The sequence below is a fragment of the Scardinius erythrophthalmus genome, assembly GCF_964197995.2.
Source record: "Scardinius erythrophthalmus genome assembly, chromosome: 13".
In the NCBI taxonomy this organism is placed as follows: domain Eukaryota; kingdom Metazoa; phylum Chordata; class Actinopteri; order Cypriniformes; family Leuciscidae; genus Scardinius; species Scardinius erythrophthalmus.
Window position 1 is genome coordinate 37,468,259 of NC_138233.1, and position 24,393 is coordinate 37,492,651.

General features: G+C 40.7%; 1 protein-coding gene across 2 annotated transcripts; it reads right to left on the reverse strand.

Annotated features, from left to right (window-relative positions):
• Nucleotides 1-7,026: 7,026 nt before the first annotated feature.
• nsdhl (NAD(P) dependent 3-beta-hydroxysteroid dehydrogenase NSDHL) lies at nucleotides 7,027-24,224 on the reverse strand. 2 transcript variants are annotated; one of them, XR_014031405.1, is made up of 9 exons: nucleotides 24,187-24,224; nucleotides 23,920-23,971; nucleotides 22,755-22,916; nucleotides 21,912-22,058; nucleotides 19,981-20,109; nucleotides 19,327-19,469; nucleotides 10,902-11,004; nucleotides 8,176-8,668; nucleotides 7,027-7,704 (listed from the first exon to the last, which is right to left on the reverse strand). XR_014031405.1 is itself a non-coding variant. In XM_081383302.1 (8 exons), the coding sequence occupies exons 2-8, from the start codon at nucleotides 23,938-23,940 to the stop codon at nucleotides 8,336-8,338; spliced, it is 1,038 nt and encodes a 345-aa protein (XP_081239428.1). In that variant the 5' UTR covers nucleotides 23,941-23,971; nucleotides 24,187-24,224; the 3' UTR covers nucleotides 7,027-8,335. The 2 variants fall into 2 exon arrangements, 1 of the variants encoding a protein (XP_081239428.1); XM_081383302.1 differs by having other exon boundaries at nucleotides 7,027-8,668.
• Nucleotides 24,225-24,393: the final 169 nt, after the last annotated feature.

Here is a 24,393-nt window from a genome sequence, read left to right on the forward strand (position 1 = left end):
GATTTATCATTATTTGATTTACATCATTTAATTATTATTAATTTGTCATTTTATGTTGTTATATTATTTTACTCATTTCGTTGCTCTTACAATGCTTGCTATTGTTGTTTAATCTTGTGATTGTGTGGTTTGTAAGAGATAAGAGAACGTCTCCAGGTTTTTAACTTCACAGGACGATGTTGTGAAACTGTCATTTTCCTTGTTGGTTTTTTACTGGTCAGACATTCAGATGAACATATGCAACAAAGAGTATTACAAAAGCTCTTATCGTCTTCATCACTTCATGTCCTTCTGCTCCTCCTTGGCTTTCTCAGTCAAACTCTCAGGCTGACAGAGTCTGAGACTAGAGCTCTGACACCAGACTGGACTTTGTGTTGACAGGTTTTACTGGTTTTGGACACCAGATAAAACAGAGATCTTCTGGCAGGGATTTAGATATATCAATATATTTCTGACGTGGAGATCCATCCGATCTAACAAAACGTAGGAGAACTAGCAAACCACACATAAACGAGAACCGACAAAGAGCTAAACTGAACCAGTAGTGTGTATCCAAAGCAAACATAAAGAGACCAGTGCAAATCATAATCAACCACAGAAACAAACGTAGACAAAAGAGGAAACCAAAACTGAACAGAGTGGGGAAACAGGAACTAAAGGAATCAAAACAGAACATGAAGATGAAGCATTTTATGTGTGAATTTCAGTAAATTATCAGTCTGTTTTATGGTTGTCCTGTCATATGACAACAACACAGCCTGGTTACACACCACTGACTTCAGAGGAAATCATTTTGATGGACAATTTTTTTATTATTATTAATATTTTAAAACAAAATTGCTTCACTACATATTAAAAATATTATTTTATTATTATGAGAACAGTAAGAGAGCTATACAAGCTTGACATTTTTTTCTTCATACCCCACAAAAAAAGGAAATAAACTTTTTTTTGTCAAAAAAATGTATTGTTTGTAAGAGCATGTTTTTTATAATGAATTAATAGATTCTAGGGGTGTAACAATATATCGCAATACAAATATGAAATGGAAGCTGGATCAGCCTCCATACGCAGAGGTGTGTGGATCCCCAAAGAAGAGAAATCAAGAACATCAGTCAGTTCAGTGTCGTCAGTCATCAGACGTGTCCACTAGTCTCTCCCCTTCTCCTTCCCTTTACCTCTGTAAACGTTGTCAAAATAGTTATGGTTCACATGGCTATGCATATTTTATACATGTTTAAGGCCAGACAAGTAATTTGTTGAGGTCAATTTGTAAAGAAAGACTACATGCCTGTGCACATATATATTCAGTCGCGCATAAATCGCAGATCTGGAGTGCAACAGCCCCCAATAAAGACAATAAAGACCTGACAGTCACCACCACATCCGTACCGGGCAGCAAATTATCGATTTATAGATTTTTCTTTTATGCCAAAAATCATGAGGATATTAAGTAAAGATCATGTTCCATGAAGATATTTAGTAAATTTCCTACCATAAATATACAAAACATTTATTTGTGTGAGTGAATGCAGCACAATCGCCAACATAAATGGACAACTTTAAAGGAGATTTTCTCAATGTTTCGATTTTTTGCACCCTCAGTTTCCAGATTCTCTGACAAATATTGTCCTATCCAAACAAAACACACATCAATGGAAAGCTTATTTATTCAGCTTTCAGATGATGTATAAATCTCAATAAAAAAAAAATTGACCCATGTGACTGGTTTTGTGGTCCAGAGTCACAAATGGGAAAATGTTCAGCAATCTAAGATCACCTGGGCCGGCATCTGGAAAGGAGACTTCCATCGTATCAGGTTCTTAGTCCAAACTGTCTACGATGACCTTCCAAGTCCAGTAAACCTCCATATCTGGGGCAAAATTGAGACACCCTCTTGTCCCCTTTGTTCAGGAAGGGGATCCCTAGAACACCTCCGTAGTAGCGGTCTAAAAGCCCTTGGAGACGGGCTCTATCGCTGGCGCCACGACCAGGTGCTTAAGGCAGTTGCTGAGAGCAGAGCCACAGACGTTAATACCATCAAGGGTCATCACGTTTCTCAGAGCCGGAGAGAAAGCCCTTCCACAACCGAGGGCAAAGTCTGGCCTCCTCACTACCGCCTCTGACTGGCAACTGGAAGTGGATCATGGTAAACAGATAAAGATCTCAACCAGAATAATATCCACGCGGCTTCGTCCACATGATTATAGTCTCAGATTCTACCAAGCAATTGATCTTGCTGGAGCTCACTGTGCCTTGGGAAGAGCACATGGACGAGGCCAATGAGAGAGAGCGCGCCAAGTACCAGGAGCTGGTTGAAGAGGGTAGGAGGCAAGGCTGGCAAACTCGTGGTGAGTGTCTGGAGGCTGTAGAGGATTTGCAGGGCAATCACTCTGCAACGTGTTTAAATCCTAGGCATCACAGGGGAAGCTAAGAGAAAGGCGATCCGATCCGCAACCGAAGCCACAGAGAAAGCCACTAGGTTTTGGATTAAGAGGGCAGAACCGTGGGCAGTTGCTGCCGGGACACAGGCCGGGCTCTGATCAACTCCGGCCGGGCCGCCTGGGCGAGGGCGTCTGATGTTGAAAGACCCGAAACACCCAATGACCCCAGGATACTTCACTGAAGATGTGTCTCAGCGCATCTGCACGGTGTATACATGGATAATTCACCCAAAATGAAAATTACTATGTGTAAAAAAATTCAAGTTTTCAGAGTTTTAGTGTCAGTTCTACATTAAACTACTATATATAAAGTTGAATATAATGTATAATAATGCACTGGGGGAATATGTGTGTGTCCTGATAATGCCAGATGTCTGATGTTACCAGTAAAAGTGGCCGACATTATTTTAAATATGTCTAGTCAGTGAAAGAGTTCAAGCATATTCATCTACAATAACTCAGTATTTTCATCTTCAGGATCATGAATATTGTTATTCTGGTGTCTCTATAGTCCTGTGCTTTGGGTTTCAGCACCAAGTCCAAGTCTATTCATTTACACACACAATATAAAACCAAATTTAGCTTTTTAATCAACAGTGCATTATTTGTTAACCTTTTATAATATGTCTTGGAGTATCGCAATAATACCGAATCGTGACATGAGGGTCTCATTAATAGATTCACATCCAAGTGAGTTTTTATTTTTATTTTAATTCATTTTGAATTCAATGACAGTGAACCAAAACCACTCAGACACAGACGTTTTACAGTGATGCCTGGCTAAGCAGTAACTGCTTACATAAACTTGTCTACATGCTAACTGGATGATGTTCAGTGGAGGGGAACAGCTGAGTCAGAGTGAGTGTGAGTGAGTGTGTGTGTGTGTGTTCGGTCTCCAGGAGACTCACTAACCCAGTGCCCAGTGTTCTGCAGACGCATCAGCACTGGTTTCACCCTGGGTTACACCTACAGCTCTGGGACAGGAACAGGTCTGACCGCTGTGAGTCACACTGATAGCGATTCACATCTGCGGGTGGGGAATGCGAGCTATCCGAACGAACAACACCCCTATCCCATCCAACGCCTGCTGGAGGAATCACAAACATGCGGCGCTGGCGAAACACTGATGGCGTAATACAGTGCATCACTACAGCACGGCTGGCGTAACAATAGTGCACTGAACCCAGAGATGGGAGATACTGTATAGCAGAGGAAAGCAGGTAGTGGTGTGTATTTATGGAGTAATTACTCTAACGGATACAAGATGGGTCCTGCATTATAATGACTACACTCGTTATAACTGTTAACCGCCTGTTCCAGTTATATTTCCAGTTGAGCTTGGTTCGGCCCGTTCACACTTAGAGTGATTACTATAATGATAGCGATAAAGATTTAGCTCTAAGAATCGCTCTAATTATAAAGGAATAGCAGAGTTCACAACACTATAACGATAACGATAACAACATCGTGAAATTATAGTGTTGGAATCAATTTCAGAACGTTTCTTTCCAGCTGATCAACGATTAAAACACTGACAGCCAATCACAATCCATCCTGCTTTAATGAGCTCGAGCATTTAAAGCGACAGAGGTCAAAACTGCATTCAATCCCAACCGTAACTTACATTAATCTTTGAAACACAAAATGTATTTTTATTATTCTCTCATCATTTTTGTCCATTCATTGAAAGCTCATGCTGCAACCCAAACTTTAATGCATTCAAAAAAGTACAAAAATGATACTGTAAAATTAATCAAGAGACATTATGTGATGAGCAGATTTAATGTATGCTTTTATTCATGTATAAACAGTGATCAATGCACATACACAGAGCACATTAAATATGGTAAACAGAAGTTCAGCCGTACTTGCATGACCTCAGCTGCACTGGATCTTGTGCCAAGGAGAACGTTTGAGCTTTGTGTTTGCTTTGAGCTTAGATGTGCTCTGTTTGTGTGTTCAAGCGTGCCGCACAAGCCCTGAAAAGTGAAGCCAAAGCATCTGGATCTCCCCCCGGTGGCTGGTCCCAGTATAGCTCATAAACCCAGAGTCTCGATCTCCCCCCGGTGGCTGGTCCCAGTATAGCTCATAAACCCAGAGTCTCGATCTCCCCCCGGTGGCTGGTCCCAGTATAGCTCATAAACCCAGAGTCTCGATCTCCCCCCGGTGGCTGGTCCCAGTATAGCTCATAAACCCAGAGTCTCGATCTCCCCCCGGTGGCTGGTCCCAGTATAGCTCATAAACCCAGAGTCTCGATCGCCCCCCGGTGGCTGGTCCCAGTATAGCTCATAAACCCAGAGTCTCGATCTCCCCCCGGTGGCTGGTCCCAGTATAGCTCATAAACCCAGAGTCTCGATCTCCCCCCACGGTGGCTGGTCCCAGTATAGCTCATAAACCCAGAGTCTCGATCGCCCCCCGGTGGCTGGTCCCAGTATAGCTCAAACCCTGAGTCTCGATCGCCCCCCTGTGGCTGGTCCCAGTATAGCTCATAAACCCAGAGTCTCGATCGCCCCCCGGTGGCTGGTCCCAGTATAGCTCAAACCCTGAGTCTCGATCGCCCCCCGGTGGCTGGTCCCAGTATAGCTCATAAACCCAGAGTCTCGATCGCCCCCCGGTGGCTGGTCCCAGTATAGCTCAAACCCTGAGTCTCGATCGCCCCCCGGTGGCTGGTCCCAGTATAGCTCAAACCCAGAGTCTCGATCTCCCCCCACGGTGGCTGGTCCCAGTATAGCTCATAAACCCAGAGTCTCGATCGCCCCCCGGTGGCTGGTCCCAGTATAGCTCATAAACCCAGAGTCTCGATCTCCCCCCACGGTGGCTGGTCCCAGTATAGCTCATAAACCCAGAGTCTCGATCGCCCCCCGGTGGCTGGTCCCAGTATAGCTCATAAACCCTGAGTCTCGATCGCCCCCCGGTGGCTGGTCCCAGTATAGCTCATAAACCCAGAGTCTCGATCGCAACCCGGTGGCTGGTCCCAGTATAGCTCATAAACCCCGCCCTCTCCATGTAGTCTAATGGGACACGAGGGAAACTAAACAATCAAACAATCAAATTACACTTCAAATACATGTAATTTTAGGTAGTTTATCACGCCGAAATAAGTTTGGTCTTAGTTGGTTATTCGATGCTATAAAAACCGATCTTGATATCACGGCTCCACTTCACGTTCACTACTGCGCAGAATCAGGTCCAAAGACTGCGCCAGATGTCAGCGCCATACTGGGACATTGACGGCTTCACTTTTCTACAATGGAAGAGTGAAGGTGCGTCATCCATCTTTTTCTTTTACAGTCTATGGTGTTGATCAATAAATAATGAATAAAATGGATAATGAATCCATTAAAATGCCTAAAATAAGGGTATGTTTACACAACGATTCACTAAAAACAGGAACTTTTTTTCTTTGTGTTTTCCGTGTACAGACGACAACAGTCAAAATGATCCCGTTCACACGGATCTGCGAAAACGATTAGAATCGCTGTATTCTGCTGTCAGGCCAGTAGATGGCGATGTTGTCCCTTAGTAAAACACTACGCGCTTATAGACTGAACGAGTAACACGCATGAAGCCACCATTTCACGTTTTTGTAGTTTTACACGGAGACGACAACGGGATCATTTACAAAAGCACATTTTCAAAAGTTTGCGTTTTCAGGCCTCCAAAACACTGTTGTCGTGTAAATAAGTAAAAAGATTTCAGTTCTTAGTTAAAAACAGTGTCATAACAAGAAAAAGTCTCTTCAGAAGACGTGTGGCTCGCTTCACATGGAGTGCATTAGGCCTACACAATATATATATCGAAAGTTTTAGGTCTACGCATATAGCAGAGAACACACTGGGCATGCGACTGTTACTTGATGTTAAAGTTATTAAGCCCAATAAGCCGCCTCTCGGACAGTGTGTGATCCCTCTTTCGCACGGTCAAACACACCAAAGACTACAGAATAACAAGACGCACCACTCGTGTGGTTTTGAATGAGGAAAGTGCCACGCTCAATATGGCGGAAGAAGCCCCGCCTCCTAAATAAGAGCCAGCTGTTGTCAGATTTCATTGGTGATTTCAAACATGAAATTTAATCGAACAGTTTTGTAGACTTTGATGTTTCCCCGTTCAGAAAGACAGGAGCTGCACTTGAATGGCCGATAGGCGTTTCAAAGATGGCCGCCGGGTGAAATGACTCGTCTTAAAGGCACTTTGAAACACACACAGTTGTGTCAAAATGCAAAATGTCCTGGCGAGCATTCATGTAAACACAGTCGGTTATGTCTTCAGTGAATGTAATCAGTTGGGAAGCTGATTAAATCGGTTAAATCAAATGTACATGAAAAACTTAAAGCACTGTTTACTTTATTTGCCTCTTTGTTCTTATTTTTAATAACAAAGATAAATTAAAATAACAAAATTAAGTTTTCAGGTTGATATAACTATACATTACCAAGTTGAGCAAAAGGATTTTGATGTTAAAATGCCATTGTCAGATTTGAGACTACTATTTCTGTAAGGCTAAAACTCTGCTGTTCACTCTCAGAAGGGTTAGTGATGTTTTATTTTCACAGAAAGACTGAGAAACATTTTTCATTTTCAGTTTTTAATTTAAATTGATTTTACACACTTAAAGCAATATTATATTGCATATAGATTGCACATTATTTAACAAGTTACCGCACATCACATTTTTCCCTAGATTACATTTACACTTAATGTCTTTACAAGCATTTCTGAAGAGTCAAGTTTTGCGGTAACTAACTTTCAATTGGGGAACAGAAACCTTAAGTAAATCTAATTAAAAATATCTTCCGTCTTGTGAAGACAAAGGAAACTCTTATGGGTTTGGAATGACAAAGTACATTCTTAAGTGAAACATCCCTTTAAAAAAAGTAAAACAGGAAGTGAATGCCATTTCATGTTGTACTGAAAAAGGAACGTGACAATTAGAAACTTGATTTGAAATTTATACTGACAAGTTTCAGAAAACTGAATAGCTCTTACACAGTCGGAATTCTTTCGGACCAAAGTCGAAAGAGACAATCGTCCACATCTACCATCTGAATCCAACATCACATGCTGTTACGTCCTGGTGAAAAGGCATTTTTAGCATAGGAATGATTAAAGGAGGAGTTCACTTCAGAATTAAAATTTCCTGATTTTTACTGTTTACTCTCCGCCACGTCACTCAAGATGTTCATGTCTTTCTTTCTTCAGTGGAAAAGAAATGAAGGTTTTTGAGGAAAACGTTCCAGGATGTTTCTCCATATAGTGTCTTCAATGGGGTCCAACGGGTCGAAGGTCCAAATGCGAGTTTCAGTGCAGCTTCAAAGTCTCGACACGATCCAGCCGAGGAATAAGAGTCTTATCTAGACAAACCAGCGGCCATTTTATAAACAAAACATTCATTCATTCATTCATTCAACCACAGATGCTCATCTTGCACTAGCTGGGATGCGACACATTATGTTGAAAGGTCAAGCGTGACGTAGGCGTAAGAACAGACCAATTGTTCACAAAGACCAAGTCAAACACTATTTACAAAAGAAATTAATAAACAAAAGGTAAAACAATGATGTGCCGAGCGTTTATGATTAAAAATTATATACATTTTTTTTTATATATAAAATGTCCGCTGGTTTCTCTAGATCAGACTCTTATTCCTCGGCCGGATCGTGTCGAGACTTTGAAGCTGCACTGAAACTCACATCTGGACCTTCGACCCGTCGGACCCCATTGAAGACACTATATGGAGAAACATCCTGGAACGTTTTCCTCAAAAACCTTCATTTCTTTTCCACTGAAGAAAGAAAGACATGAGCATGACGTAAATGATCAGGAAACTTTAGTTCTGAAGTGACCTCCTCCTGTCAGTGCGCTGTTGATCCCGCAGATCCTCGGCTCTGCTACGCCCCCTGGCGCAGGTGCGGGTAGCTCTCCACGGTGTGCGCGATGGCCTCCTGTAAGCCCACCGGGGGCCGGTAGCCCAGGTCCTGCTTGGCCCGAGCGCAGCTGTAGTAGTGGTGTGTGCCGGCCAGGGCGACCCGCATGGGGGTGAAGGTGGGCTTGATGTGGACGAGCGGGCGCAGCACGAGCGCGATCAGCCACAGCAGCAGAGCTAACCCGTACACCAGCGCGTAGGGCAGGTGCAGCCGAGGAGCGCTGTAGCCCAGACCCACCAGAACCTGCGACATGAAGTCCCAGAAGCGCACCGGCTCGTCATTCGTGATGTGGTAAGCCTGTTAGTGCGAGAACAGTGAAACTGGATGAGGTACAGTTTTGGTTTGGTTTCACATTGCAATTATGCGAGCGCACTAAAACACACTTGCGTCCTGTCGTCATCATCTATGTGGGCTCCATCTTGACCTTGATTGGTTTGTAAACGGACGTGCGTCTGAAGTCAGCGTGTTGTCAATGCGCCGGGTAACTTTGACAATAATGAATGAACAAACGCATATCGTTGCCACTATACTGTTATTATTACGCCATTACTCCCTGCAGCTCCAGCTATACTCGAGGCTAGCTCACATTCGCCAAATGAACGTCCTCGTTGAGCAAACATTTTATGGTCGCCGGCAGGAAAGGTGGAGAAGACTGCGAGCAATCCTGCGGGAACATCCAGAACTTTCTTTAAATGTTCTGAAAGTCTGAACCGTACAGAAAATGCGTTCACACTAGAAACGAACCAAACCTTTGTTCAGTTTGATCCGGACCGAGACTACCTCTTTTCATCGGACCAAATTTGATCTGTTTCCACACCTGAAACACCCGGGGGAGGATTCACACCTGTCATTTTGATTCGGATCACACTGAAAAGTCAGAAAATCCGGACCAAACAAGGCAGGGCCCTTAAAATCCCCCTGTGGTGAAAATCCAGCTTTTACTGTTGTTTAAACGTATGTGTGGTGGACTTTAAACTTTAAACCAAGTTAACGGTGATGATTGTCCATTCCTTGCTCCCACTATTTTGCTATAACTTTTTACCAACAGTGGAAGAATTTAATATTTGCCAAACGTTCACACAAGAGCTGTCTGCTAGTAGTGTCAAAATGTTAATGTGTTCAGCAATACCATTAGCCACAAGTTCCCCAAACATAAAAAGCTTTTGTGAGGTTCTCAGATACTTTATGTGAGCAACACCTGTGATATTTAAGCACTTTCACACAGAGGAAGTTCTGCCGTGTCATGTTTCTGGCACGCTGTGGGGCAGCATTTTTCAGCAATGCTCAATTAACCATTGCTTAATGGGTTTAGCTACTACTAACATGGCCTCTCTCATGAATGAACAGCTCATATTAGTTGCAATAGGCGAAAGAGCATTTATGATAATATAACATGCTACTGGTAGTTCATTAGCCAGCTAATGTGGGTTACTGCAAGATTCAGATCATACACTCGTAAGCCCTATTCGGACGGGATTAGCTTCACAAGGGTAGATGCAGTGATGGCCAATCCGCACGGGATAAGAGATCTCAGTAAAACTAGCAGAAGTGGGAGAGTAACTCGAATTGCACACCGCCGTCAATCCTGTTGTCGTGTGTATTATGATGCTTCCTGACATCACGTGCGCAAACACACACACACATATATATAACAGTTATGTCCGGTCAAACGAAGTATTAATTAACTTCAGATTGGATTGTGTTGGCAATAGACACTTAGCTAACGCTAAAAGATGTTTCATGCCTCTAACAAGTGCTGTCGATCTTCTCTCTGATCTGAATGGTGTGTGTGTGAAACACTTGAGTTTTGCCACAGACTCGTTCCAGCATCTAGGACGCGACTGATGCTTCTTTAAGCATCTCCATACTTGAAAAACCGCGGAAAACTACTTTTAAACAGGAAATGACAGAATATTCACGTACGTATTTACAGAGGGTCTATTCGCACGGCATCCGTATTACCTGAGGACATTTTTCCGGACCTTTTTACTGAAGGTAAAAGTCAATATGATGATCACTGAGATTCACATGGGACTAAAGTCACAGAGAAGCTCTGGTGATAATAACTCTACCCCTCCTCTCCATGTTAAACTCGTCCCGTCCGAATAGGGCTTTACTGGTGAAAGACAGCTAATCAAACAGATATTTTTAGGTGTCCCAAGCTCCTATTGGCTGCATCTTACAAAAATAAATAAATAAATAAATAAATAAATAAACACCCCATGTTTGTTTTCCAGAGCATCTAGGAAATTCTCATGTTCCCTGACTGGACAATTGCATGACAAAACTCAAGGTCTCTCCGGTTGTGCTAAAAATCTGCATATAAAGAGACTCATTGACCGTCACTGCACTTTATGAATGACTGAAAACCCCTGAGAGAGAGTGTTTTATCACTGCATTTCCCTGGATATGACAGTCAAAGCTTTCTGCATCAGTAATGCGGGATGTTTACACAGTACACACACACACGGGGGGACTAGATCTAAGACAGCGCGTCTAGAAGCGCTCCTTCGGTCTCTGGTCCACATACCTGAGCGCAGAGCGGAGAATCCGCCTTCAGGTGTTCAGCTGCTAAGATATGCCCATGGACCACATTCTCCACATAGGTGAAGTCCACAAGATTGGATCCGTCTCTGCAATCAGAGTCAGACAGCACTGAATTTATTATCTTGAAAACTTGAATATGTTTTTAAAACTGGATATTTGCAGTCTAAGAATCGAGAACAAAAAAACAGCTGTTTGAAAATACATGTCTATAAAAATTCAGCCATAAAAACATTCCATTCATTAAATTTCAAATGTTCAATATTCGTTTAAAGAAATCAAATTCAGAAACATTTAAAATTCCACATAATATTCATTTTAGTAGATTACACTTGGCAATAATTCAAATTCAAATAATTTTGTCTTATAAGCTCCATAATTTATTTAATAATTGTAAACGCGGAAGAAGAGGCGAAAATCGGGACTTGCACTTTATCTGTGCACACGGCCGCACACACAGAGACAGAGAGAGAGTGTGTGTGTTTCAGATAGCACTCGAACACCGACTTGATTCCTCTTTCGCGTTTCCTTGCCCTTGAACGGACAAACACAATGATGTCTAAATGCCGTCTCTGCAAGTATTCTCTCGGTTCTGCCAGAAGTGAACAGCTGAGAAAGAAACGGATGTTTGTCAGTCGGTCTTAAAGTGACAGCAGCCTAATATTCCTCCTGTTGTCTGACATTAATATTAATAAAACAACAAAATACAGCTTTAACAAAGATGAAACTATATTTAATTTCTACAGTGAACAAATAGTGTTATTTTACATTTAGGCTTAATTATTAATTTCTGTACCTGAATACTAGAGCTAGACTTTGTTATTTAGTATTCATCTCTGATGTAATTTGTGTATTTTTTTATTTGATTACTGACTGTTCACTTGTTTTAAATAATGTTGAACTTTATCAGTTAGGCTAATAGTTTGATGTAGTACTGAAAAAAAAAAAAAAAAAAAAAAAAAAGATATACACATACATACACGAAAACAGCATGTTTTTCCTTCCACTCAAAAATGGGCATTTACAACATGGTATAATAAATGATCTGTGGGGTATTTTTAGCTGAAACTTCACAGAAACATTGTAAGGGACCAGAGACTGATGTTACATCTTTAAATTATGTTTAATGTTCCTCGAGGTTCTCTTATAATGCAAGAAGTTTAACCCTCATTCTGATCAGTTTTTAGTGTGCGGCTCCTTTAAGGCTTGTCAGTAAACGGCCACTGTTATGATTAGCTAACGTCACTGTATAGGAAACAGTATCAACGCCCACTCACTATTGCATGCTCTGAAAACATTCTCCAAACATTTAGTCACTACACGTTTCTTTGCCAACTCTCCATTACACTGTGCCTCGTTTGCAGTCAAACGCTCCGAACAAACATATATAGATCCAGGACGCCATTAAAAATGAGCCATCCGCTTGTTCCTGACGCTGGGATCCTTCTGAAATCCGTCCAGAGACCCAAACCAGCCGTATAACAGGACACGTCAAAGCGAACGTTCCTGTACACTTCTGTTCACTCCTCCACCTGTCCTGTTGTGGACAGACTCAAGCGAGTGGACACCGTCAGAAACTGAACACACACATCTGTGTGTACTGTGTACGGTGTCAGTCATTATAATGACTTCTGTTTGCTTCTGACCAGTGTAGGCTAATATCAGCCGTTACGTGACTGAACACCAGTGGGCGGGGCCTATGGTGCGACGATTCATAACTATTCGCTAATGTCTAGCTCTAGAGGCGGGTATATGCAAATGAATTTGCCCGTGTGACATCACAGATCCCACAATATCCCAACGAGCCGTTTTTGGAGCTTTATTAAATAAATGCTTTGATCATGAGGATAATTTAAGCTATGAAACTTGCAGGATGTTTTAATGGTACAAAAACCTCTTACACAGTGTCCTAGATACACACAACACAACACGCGATAAAAGCTTCTTTTCCATGTTAATCAGAGTGTTTGTCCTAACCAGCCGCGACACGCGAACGACACACGAACGGTTTCTATTTTTCTGCAACGTCGCGCTGGAACAACAAACACAAAGTGTGGCGATGATAATCTCAGGTGCTGCTTATGTGCTTTATTTAATGTTAAAGGGGTCATATAATGGCACATGCACTTTTACAAGTTGATTGCACTGAAATGTCTGTTGGCAGTGCCTGTACACAACCATCCTATCATGATAAAAATCCATCCAGTGGTTTTGTTTTAATCTCCTTATATGTTTGACCCTCTCTGAAATCAAGCCGTTCGATATTGTGACGTCATAAGATCGTACGCCCCTCCCGCTATTCTGATTGACAGCCGTGTTTCAACACAAGACCCGCCCTGAGCAAGCTGTGACAGCCGTCGTCATAGTAGTCCGCCATTGTTGATATGCTGGAGCAGAATGGCGTCTACGCGATTGTGGTGTTCTGTTCTTAGATGTAATAAGGAACACAGCAGTCATTTGGATGTTCCTAAATCTGAGCCGTTGAAGACGCAGTGGCTGAGTTTTGTTTTTGAAGCGATATGCCCAAAGGATTGACGCGGGGATTCCCTCACGGGGATTCCCCGCGATCGTCTGTGCTTTCATGTTTGCGCGAATCATTTCACACCAGACAGCTTCACAAACGAGAAAAAACGGATCGGTACCAACGTGTTCCTGCTGAACCTCCAGAAGATGTGAGTGTAATGTTTTATTAACCTTTATATTAGTATTTATATTAATCTTTGCAAAATTTGCAAACCTTGCTGCAGGCTTCACGATGAATGCATCTCTAAGGTTTACACTCAGGGTACATTACGGCATGTTTTCTATGTACGACCTTCTCAATATAATTCATAATCCCACGTTTATAACGAATAACGCGTGGTTATTGTGTTAGAAACGGTGTACGCACAGAACAGAGGGGCGGGGTGAGCAAAGCTCATTATCATTTAAAGACACATGCACTGAAACGGCGTGCTGAAAACAGAGCTGTTTTTGACCAGGTAAAATGAGTGTTTTCTTACAATTAGGGTTGGGTACCGAGACCCGGTTCCAATAGGGAACCGGTTCCGACGTAAACGGTAGTAACCAGACCGAATAAGAACGAAACTTTCGGTGCCTGATTTCGGTGCCTGACGTTTTTTACCGCCCCCTATAAAACATCTCGCGGCACGAATGATCCAATAATAAAACATCTCCAGTAAACCAGCAGAGCGAGCATTAATTTAGTTCGTTTGTTAAATAAGAGACGATCTAGCGCTGAAATGCGTTTTTTAAATCAAGTGATCAAAGTGCTCGTTGCCGCTGCGATCAGTGGCGCGGATACAGTGTTTTCTCTTGTGGCTCGCGCACACCGCACTGTCACTCCGACACGCGCTTCGTTGCGGAGATCGATCTATTTATGAGGCGCCGTCTATATGAATATGTGCGCGGAGAGTTTGTGTGTGTGTGTGTGTGTGCTCGCGTCTCAGATGAGTATGCGCGGAGAGTTCCGCGCGTCTCGTGTGTGTAGAGTTTGCGTGTTTGTGCGTGAGCGACTTTAGATGTGATGTTGAGCATTTCATATTAGTTTGAGCATTCAGCAGTATATGACTACTTAGTAGGCCTATATGTGTATGCAAGGGTTTCATATGTGCGTGAATGAAGTTTGATTTAAAGGGATACTCCACTTTAAAATGAAAATTCTGTCATCATATACTCACCCTCATGTTGTTTCAATTCTTTATGAATTTCTTTCTTCTGCTGAACAGAAAGGAAGATATTTAGAATAATATCAGTAACCAGACAGTTTCTGGTCTCATTGACTTCCATAGTATTTTTTTTTCCTACTAACCTATGGAAGTCAATGAGACCAGAAACTGTCTGGTTACTGATATTATTCTAAATATCTTCCTTTCTGTTCAGCAGAAGAAAGAAATTCATACAGGTTTGAAACAACATGAGGGTGAGTATATGATGACAGAATTTTCATTTTAAAGTGGAGTATCCCTTTAAGCCCTAGACGACGCCTATCTATTCATTCTGGTGAAATCACAAAATATAATGGACACAAAGTGTCCCTGCTTGATATACAACCACTGATGAGCATAATTGTAAAAAAAAAAAAAAAAAACTACGAATGCAGATTAGAACCCAAAACCTCTGACACGCCTGACTAAAGTTCACGTTCAGCTGCCAGTGTTCCTCTTCGGGTAAGTCTAATATTTTAATGCCAACTGCAAATCTTGCATATCAAGTATGAAGTATATCAATATCAAGTATATTTATATGAGGCTATACTGTGTGTGTTAAATATTTCTGCTCAGTGTCAGATATTTCTCTGTTTTGTAAAAGTCATAATATGAGAAGACAAAATTTTGATGTTAACTCAAGTGTTTTCGGCTAAATCAGTAGCCTTTTAAACGGCACAATTTTTCATTTAATCAGAAATCAGAAAATCTTTTTCAGAAAATCAAACACACACACACACACACACACACACACACACACACACACACACACACACACACAGAGGTATTATTTTTTTTGATAAAGTGTGTGCGGTTTAGTTTTGTTAAGTACCGTTTCAAGAACCGTTTAAGCACCGGAACCGTTTGAAAAATACCGAGTAGGTACTGGTATCGGATAAAACCCAACCAATACCCAACCCTACTTACAATACTAATGAGAATTTTTAATTAAAGTATATTACAAACTTTTAATTTAGACCCTAAAGAATCATATTAGCTTGTACAAAAATGGCATTATATGACCCCTTTAAAAGCATGTAATGTGAATTTCTCATGTCATGACCCCTTTCAGAATCGATATCAGTTCTTCAAAATGCCTGACAAAAGTGTAAACTCTACCTTGAGTCAACTGGACAGTTGTCACCAACAGCATTATCAATGGATAAATCAGGGTGCTTTTAAATATTCCTAATTAGATTAGAAAAATAACTCAAATGAGTAAAAGTATTTAAGTAACAGAGGTACACTTGAGTGGCTTAAACTAGCCAGCTGCTCTCTAGCCAATGGTGTCACTGAAAATAAAGCAATTGGTAGCCATTGAAAACCCCATAACTCGTCTCTCTCCATCACAATACGTGGTCACAGTGAGCAATAGTAATAATTTCATGTCAGACGAATGCTGACAGACAAGGTAATACTGCAGGTGTGATTCTGCCACCTAGTGGACTAACCCGCTCGGCGACCGAGACCGAAGAGGAGCCTTTTCCTTTGGCATTCGGATCAATGTAGTTTTATTGCAGTTTTTACACAGTTTTTTCCAACCATTAGGACACATTTCTCAATAGTTAGGTCACTTTTTATTCTGATATTTATTTGTAATATTTGTGTTTGGCGATCAAATGAAACTCTGCATACACTCTCTCACACAAACACATTCCCTTCAGACATGACCACACACACACGTCCAAGTGCTGTGAAACACATTCTTGTCTAGTGAAAGCCTAACATCTTCACTCATTTATCAACAGGGTTAACCTCAAATTCAAGGACTTTCCAGTCCAATACCCTCAAACTCAAGGACTCAACCCTCTGGTCCTCTTCATTTAGGGGTCACACTCGGCTCCATCGCGGTCAAAAGTGACCAAAGCCTTGAAATTGAACTTTTTTCCAGGAAAACCAATGCAATATATTTTTGTTCAATAATATTTTTTGATCATTATTTAGAATTTTGAAGGGATTTTATGATGCAATGCAATATTTATAAAAATTTTATGAGCTTTTTTTTCCATTAGAACTAATATATATTTTATTATTTTTTTCAATAAATGCAGTATTTCACTTTAAAATAGAGTGCCTTTAAAATCCATTTTTTGAAGTGAGAAAAGTCAAATCAGATCAAAAGCACGCACCTCCAAGGCAACATGTTGCTCAAATTTGGTGCTCGACAAGAAAATGAATAAAAAAGAAAGAAAAAAGTCGGCACATCATGGCTCCAAAAATGTGAAAATTTAATAAACTCACAAACAGGTGGTAACGTTTCGAGCGCGTAGGCTCTTCGTCAGACTTAGTCTCACTTAGTGTGAGTCTATTATTAAATTTTCACATTTTTGGAGCCATGGTGTGCTGACTTTTTTTCCTTTTTTTGAATAGAGAAAAGTGGCATCTAGAGTAGTAAAAAAGAAAACCCACTTGTGTAATGTCCTGTCACGAACCGTACAGCTCCCTATATAAAGGCTAGGACGGCTTGAGGGGAGAAAATCATGGGCTAACTTTCATTTTAAAGTGAACTACTCCTTTAACGTAACGCGTAAATGCGTGTCACTAACGTAAATCAAGCAAGCTAGTGTTTATAGGCCATGAAGTAGGGCTGCTCGATTATGGAAAAAAATCATAATCACGATTATTTTGGTCAGGTTTGAAATCACAATTATGTAATGATTATTTCACATGACTTTGGGAACGTGTTGCATTTATTAAAAAGACACCTTTCAACTAGAGATGCACCGATTGATCGGCTGGTGACCGGAATTGGCCGATTTTCACGTGATCGGCCGTAACCGGCGACCGGCCGGTCAGTCTGACATATGCCGATTTTATGCCGGTCAAATGCACTCGGGCGCCGCATGATTAACCTTTTGAGCGGTACGGTCTCATATATGTGATTTTTATTTCTGTGCCCCTGAGAGTAACGTTACAGCGGCACATTTATAATATTCAGTGACGTCGCATCACTGCCAGATTCAAACTGTGCTTTCGCGCGTTGGCTGGCGCTGAGCCAGAGTCGGACGCGTTCAGCGCTGTCATATTCATATATCACAACTAAGCAGTGTTTTCAACCTCATAATGTTTATTTTAGGTTTCAGATATTTAAATACACATAAGCACAAGTAAAACAATGCATTGGAGTTTGTAAAATACACACTGATGTTTGTGGACGCAGCAATAACAATCTATTCAAATATAATTTGCCGACATGTGTTATTCATATCAGACAAACATAGAGGAAGTAACTATAAAGTTTACTCTATTCTTTTCAGTTCACCGGCCACTTTCTTGCATTTATTTTGGGAGAAACTGATGAATTCACGTGCTGTAAATCCGACTGACAGGACAACATTGCGGCGCCCATCTCATGATCAAGATTATTTATAAAGGTTTTTAAACGACCAAACACACTCACTTACACGTATTTGAGAATCGGAATATCAGATAGGCTAGTTTATGACATGGCAAGGAAGTTTTTGGATATTTTGAATAAACAAGGAAAAGCGAAATAAAGCGACACATCTGTCATACAGTATTATTGTGGCTGCGGTGTATCGCGTGACGCGTCGCCATGGAAACATTAAAGGGAACGTTCGCCTTGAAAAAACTCACCAGGGGGGGTGGGGGGGGTCAGTTAGAATATTTAAACTTACGCGTGAAAGAGTTAAAGAAAAGATCGAAAATAAATATTTGTGTGTGCTGTAAAGTGGTTAGAAAAATAAATCGGAATCGGCTAAAATCGGTATCGGCAGGTCAAACTCAATGAAAAATCGGAAATCGGAATCGGCCTAGAAAATTGTAATCGGTGCATCTCTACTTTCAACTCTCAATTCTTAACTTGAACTTTTATTGTACTTTTTGAACTATTAAAATAAATAATATAACAGTTATATTATAACAGTTAATACAGGTCTACCATAATCTGGTCTATAATGTGGGAAATTCCTCCGCAAACATTGATTCACTTTAGGAAGTAGATTGTATGAGTAGCCTAAATTAATCCACACAGATTATAAAATCAAACCAATCATTTTAAAACTTTCGCAAAGACACAATTTCACAAACCGCGTGAGTGTTCAGCGGCGCCGCGTCTTCTCTCTCTCTCTGTCTCTCAAAATGGGTTGGACAAGACAAAGCAAGCGTCGAAACTACACTCTCGCGTTCAGGAGTCGGGACATGACGGAATTGTCACTTGCACAGTCGGGCCAGTATTGCATCGCAACTAAAGTTTATCATTTTCACTTCTTTAAGTTTTATCATCGAGTCATTCTTTAAGTTTAAACATTCAAGCTGAGAGAGTTTACGGCTTCGGGAGGGGTGGATGTGCGCGCGTCATTCAGAACACAAGACAAAATAAGAGTGTTCTTGCAAAACAGAACATGGCAAATAATCGTTTTTACCCGATTGTACTATTTTGGTGAACATTGGGAGCCAAAATCGAAATCGAAATTCAAGGAATTGCACAGCCCTACCATGAAGTGTTGGCGAAATAACACATTAGCGCACCGGAGGGAATAATGTGGAATGCTTTCCAGAAAACTTCTTGCACAAAATAAATTCAAGCACTTTCAAGGACCCGTATCTGTGTGTGTTTGTGTTCAAAAACTTTCCAGGGCCTTTTTTTTTTTTCAGATTCACAAACTCAAGAATTTCAAGGACCCGTGGGAACCCTGTATCAAAGTCCACTTAAGCGTTTCAGCCCAACATCCCCTCACTCACCCGATGATGAACTTCATCTTTCCTCTGCGGGCTGAATCGACCAGGATGGGCACTAGCTGAGGGTCCCGGGGCCCGAAGATGCCGTGAGGACGAATGGCGACAGTGAGGAAACCCTTCTCTTTACTGCAGGCCTCCAGCACCAGCTGAGCAGACGAGACAGAGCACCGATCAATCGTTACGCTCATCAGCCAACGTCAGCGACAGGAAAGGGTTCATTTCAGGAGAGAGCTAAAGAGCAGGATGGTTTCAGCCACAGAGTAAAACACTTAAAAAACATAATTGTGACATTTCATTGACTTTATTTCTCAGAATTGCGAGATATTAACTCACAATTGCGTGTTATAAAGTCCAATTCTAAGGAAAAAAAAACTTTTTTGAAAATATAAACTTTATAACAAGCAATTCTAACTTTATATCTCCTAATTGAATGTTATAGAGTTGCAATTCTGAGAAAAAAAGTCTCTCTCAGAATTCGGACTTTATAACACACAATTGCAACTTTATATCACGCAGTTCTAAGATAAAAAGTCAGAATAGTGAGATAAAGAGTCGCAGTTACCTTTTATATTTTTTATTCTGTGGCGGAAACAAGCTTTCACACAATACCGAGTGCAGTAACAGAGAGAAATAACGCCAGATATGATTCATACGCACCTTCTCCTGCTGGATTTTGGTCGCTGTATAATAATCAATTGGCTTTTTTGCATAAGGCAAATCCTCTTTGCCATTCTTGATGTCAGTTCCTTCAAACACCACACTGGCACTGCTGGTCAATATCAGTTTCTGTGAACATTTAAAAGAATATTCCAGATTAAATGGACTCAATGCTGCCAACTACCACAGACACACATATGAAAACCCTTGTTGGACAGAGATGGAGCCACTGTGCATAATGTACAAGACAGTATTGATGTACCAAACGAATACATGTTCATACTTCAGCATGAGGCTGCTAACATTGCAGAAACATTAAAATGATGATATTTGTGAGTCGTGTACTTTATACTTGGGTTAATTTTTATTTTAATGTTTTAAAAGAAGTCTCCTGCTCACCAAGGCTGTTTATATGATCAAAAATACAGTAATTATTTTGAAATATTACAATGTAAATCATCTGTTTTCTTGGTGAATATATAGTACAGTGTAATGTATTCCTGTGATCAAAGCTAAATGTTCAGCATCATTACTCCAGTCTTCAGTGTCACATGATCCTTCAGAAATCACTCTAATATGAGGATTTGATTATCAGAAACATTTATGATTATTATCCATGTTGAAAACAGTTAGACATGCTTCATATTTCTAACCCGGCACAATTTTTTTAAGCATAAACTTAAAGACTTAATATCTTCAGTCATTTTGCTTCTCAAGTAAATGCATCTTGTTTTAGGAATGTTTAGATATTTGTGCTGAAAAAAAAGGGGAGGAAAAACATTTTTTGGGATTCTTTAATGAACAACGTTCATAAGAAAGACTTATTTTATTAGAAATCTTTTATAATATTATAAATGTCTTTACTGGCATGTTTGATAGATTTAATGCATCCTTGCTGAATAAAAGTATTGATTTCTTTCAAAGGAAAATAAATAAAAATAAACGTGTAAATAAATGTAACTTACATTCAAATGATACATTTTAATATGGGATGGCCAGAGAAACGTTTAGTTGAACTTTTAGTGAAAATTATGTATTTGTGTGATACCATCACTTACCAGTGCTTTCTGTGTACAGTTATATCCAATCTTACACACAGTTATATCCAATCTTACACACAGTTATATCCAATCTTACACACAGTTATATCCAATCTTACACACAGTTATATCCAATCTTACACACAGTTATATCCAATCTTACACACAGTTATATCCAATCTTACGCACGATGTGGAATTATTAGGGGTGTAACGAGACCCTCGTGTCACGATTCGATACATATCACGATACGATATTATTGCGATACTCCAAGACATATGATAAAAGGTTAACAAATAATGTACTGTTGATTAAAATGGTAAATTTGGTGTTATATTGTGTGTGTAAATGAATATTCTTGGACTTGGTGCTGAAACCCAAAGCACAGGACAATGATTGATTGATTGATTGATTGATTGATTGATTGATTGATTGATTGATTGATTGATTTTTTATTTAAAAGGGACCATGTGTAATTAAAAACATAAATGTAAACATTTGATGCATTACACCAGAGTTAGCCTTAGGCTAATTTGCATCTGCAAATAGAGACACCAGAATAACAATATTCATGATTCTGAAGATGAAAATACTGAGTTATTGTAGATGAATATGCTTGAACTCTTTCACTGACTAGAAATATTTAAAATAATGTCGGCCACTTTTACTGGTAACATCAGACATCTGGCATTATCAGGACACACACATATTCCCCCAGTGCATTATTATACATTATATTCAACTTTATATACAGTAGTTTAATGTAGAACTGACACTAAAACTCTGAAAACTTGAATTTTTTCACACACAGTAAATTTTTATTGCATTTTGTATTGTGATATATTGTGACATGATGTATTGTTACACCCCTAGGAATGATAACACACACACCTGGACTCCGGCCTCGAGACAGGCCTGTATGACCGTCCGTGTCCCGTCGACATTGACCCTCTGGAACAGAGACCGGTCGTCGCTGCCCGGAGCCGGAGAGGCGCAGTGAAACACGACAGGCACGTCCTTCAGAGCCGACAGCAGAGCCTGAAGAGGACATGAGAAGAACAGCTGAGCGCGTGGAGACCACGGGGAGTCGGCGGCAGACAGGGGGCGCTCACACCGGGAGATCACCGGCTCCCCGAGAACTAGCGGTTCCCATAGGAGGGTTTTCCTGGTTGCGTTCGCACCGCCACTAGGAGCTCTGAAGTCTCGTAAGACACACTTGTAGTTCTGACCTTTATTTTGACGGCGCTGAGAACGCCTGAGCTCACAGCGCTCACATTCCCCCTGTTCGTCAGTTCACGATCTGACTAACACTCTAATACGTTATTAGCTAAACTGTTATACACAAGTAGACACTGACAGTGATGAAGAGTTATTATGTTGTGTGTTTGATGTCCAGTGTTGCTGAGCAGAAACACATGATCATATTTCTCTTGGTCTCCTCAGAGTCGCGTTGGGTTTTCTCCTCTGTGTAAAGGTTAAGAGGCTCATCTATCACTGTTTTACGTGTAGTAGAGTTAGTTTCTGCAGTAAATATATAGACTATAATCTGTGTGTTCACAGCCTTTTAAATAATGGCCAATCAGCGAACACTGACATCACTGTAGTTCCTATAGCGCTGGATTAGACCGACTCTGAAGGAGTAAATTAGTTCCTCCAAAAGAGTTCCTAGATCCTGCGGTGCGAAAGCCCCTTCTCTCTCTCTCTGTGTGTGTGTGGACACTGAACGCTCCTCACCTGTTTGTCACACAGGTCTCCTAGGTGAAACGTGACTCCTGGAAGCTCGTAGGCCTGTCTGATGTCGAACACACTCACGGTGTATCCGCGGTCCACCAGCCGCTCCACGAGGTGCCGGCCCAGAAACCCCGAGCCCCCGATGACGGAACAGCGCTTGCTGCTCTGCGGAGGAACACATCACGCGCTCACAACAGCAGAACCAGTGCCATTCGCGAGAGGAAATACCCATAAACCAATGTTGAACAATTCACACAGTTTAAACACAAGTTGACAGAGCAATAAATACAAACATCCACAAATGAGTTCTGCTCATATTTTATCATCATTTTTTCTAAACTATAGCGAATAAACTGATAATGTGAGAAATGTTGAAGTGTCTGAATACAGTTCGGTTTGACTGTATATTACAAAAGAGAGCAATGAGGAGTGTTTTACACTGCACAGATAATGTATAAAGTATATAATAAAATTACTTACAAATTGTATTCAGAGGCTGTTCGTAATAAGAGAAAGTCTGTGTAAACTAAGAGGAATGGACGTGTTTATAAACGTAAGGGTAACAAAACACAGATGTACATCCATCAATGGGGTTTAACTGTGGAATATTTGCGATTAGAAATGAATTGTGCATTTCACACGTAAATAATTATATGATTCAAAATGAATGATTTGTGTATGTAATATTTAAACTATTGTAATAATATCTGAAATGTGTACCTTTGCAATCATGAATGTACATTTTGGAAATGGTCTTATGTAACTTTTTTTTTTATTAATCAAATCCAGAGAGAAATGTTCATTAGATAATTATGTATAAAAGGACGGCATTATAAGCAAAACCTTTTTCAGTTATTATGCACACACACACAAAATATTTCAGTTCTGAGTATTTTGAGTATTACAGGCTTTCCACTGATTTGATAACTTTATCCTCATATCATCAGTCAGGTTAAAATAGACACACAAAACCGGTCCTAATTTAAGTTAAACAAGTTGACAAAAAGATTGAATCCAATATTTGGTGATAAGGTCATTTTTAACCAGGAAAATCACAAGTGTTTTAGGGTTTATACACTTATTATTCACCAATAATGCTGATTGCACCGAGTGACGCTGTATAAAAGCAGAGGTGATAGTGAGGAGCTTCAGGTGTTCACACACTCACCGGTCTGACACGAGTCGCCATGTGTGTGTGCCTCTCAGCTCCCGACAGCAGCCTACACAACAATCACACACACACTGCTAATTACTCTTACACATTAATTACACACGACACACTGGATAACCATTCACTGCACACTTTATACTAACGTTATCTTAGGTTTTACTACGAATGAACAGTTCGCTACAACCAAACTTACTTTTACAAACTAGTTATGCTCGAATCCCAGTATACAAGATATATAGTTTGTTCTGCAATAGCACCACTCACCTGTTGAACTCACACACACTGAAGTTTCTGCTGTGATGAGCGATAATGAGGGAGACACGAGAGCCGTATGAGCAGAGCGCGGAGGAACATCTGATTGGTCGAGCCCACTATCAGGAATCAGCCTGACACGTGAGTTTAACCAATGAGAGAAGCGCTACGTCAAAGAGCGCCACTGCGCGGCCCAATCAGTACAAAGAAAGTTTTTAC

Excerpts from the sequence above, each read along its gene's own strand:
- nsdhl (XM_081383302.1), bottom strand. The coding sequence starts at position 23,940 with ATGGCGACTCGTGTCAGACCG. Across the intron at positions 20,110-21,911 it reads GTCTCGAGGCCGGAGTCCAG|AAACTGATATTGACCAGCAG; the intron begins GTGTGTGTGTTA and ends AAATGTTCACAG. Across the intron at positions 19,470-19,980 it reads CCAAAATCCAGCAGGAGAAG|CTGGTGCTGGAGGCCTGCAG; the intron begins GTGCGTATGAAT and ends TCGTCTGCTCAG.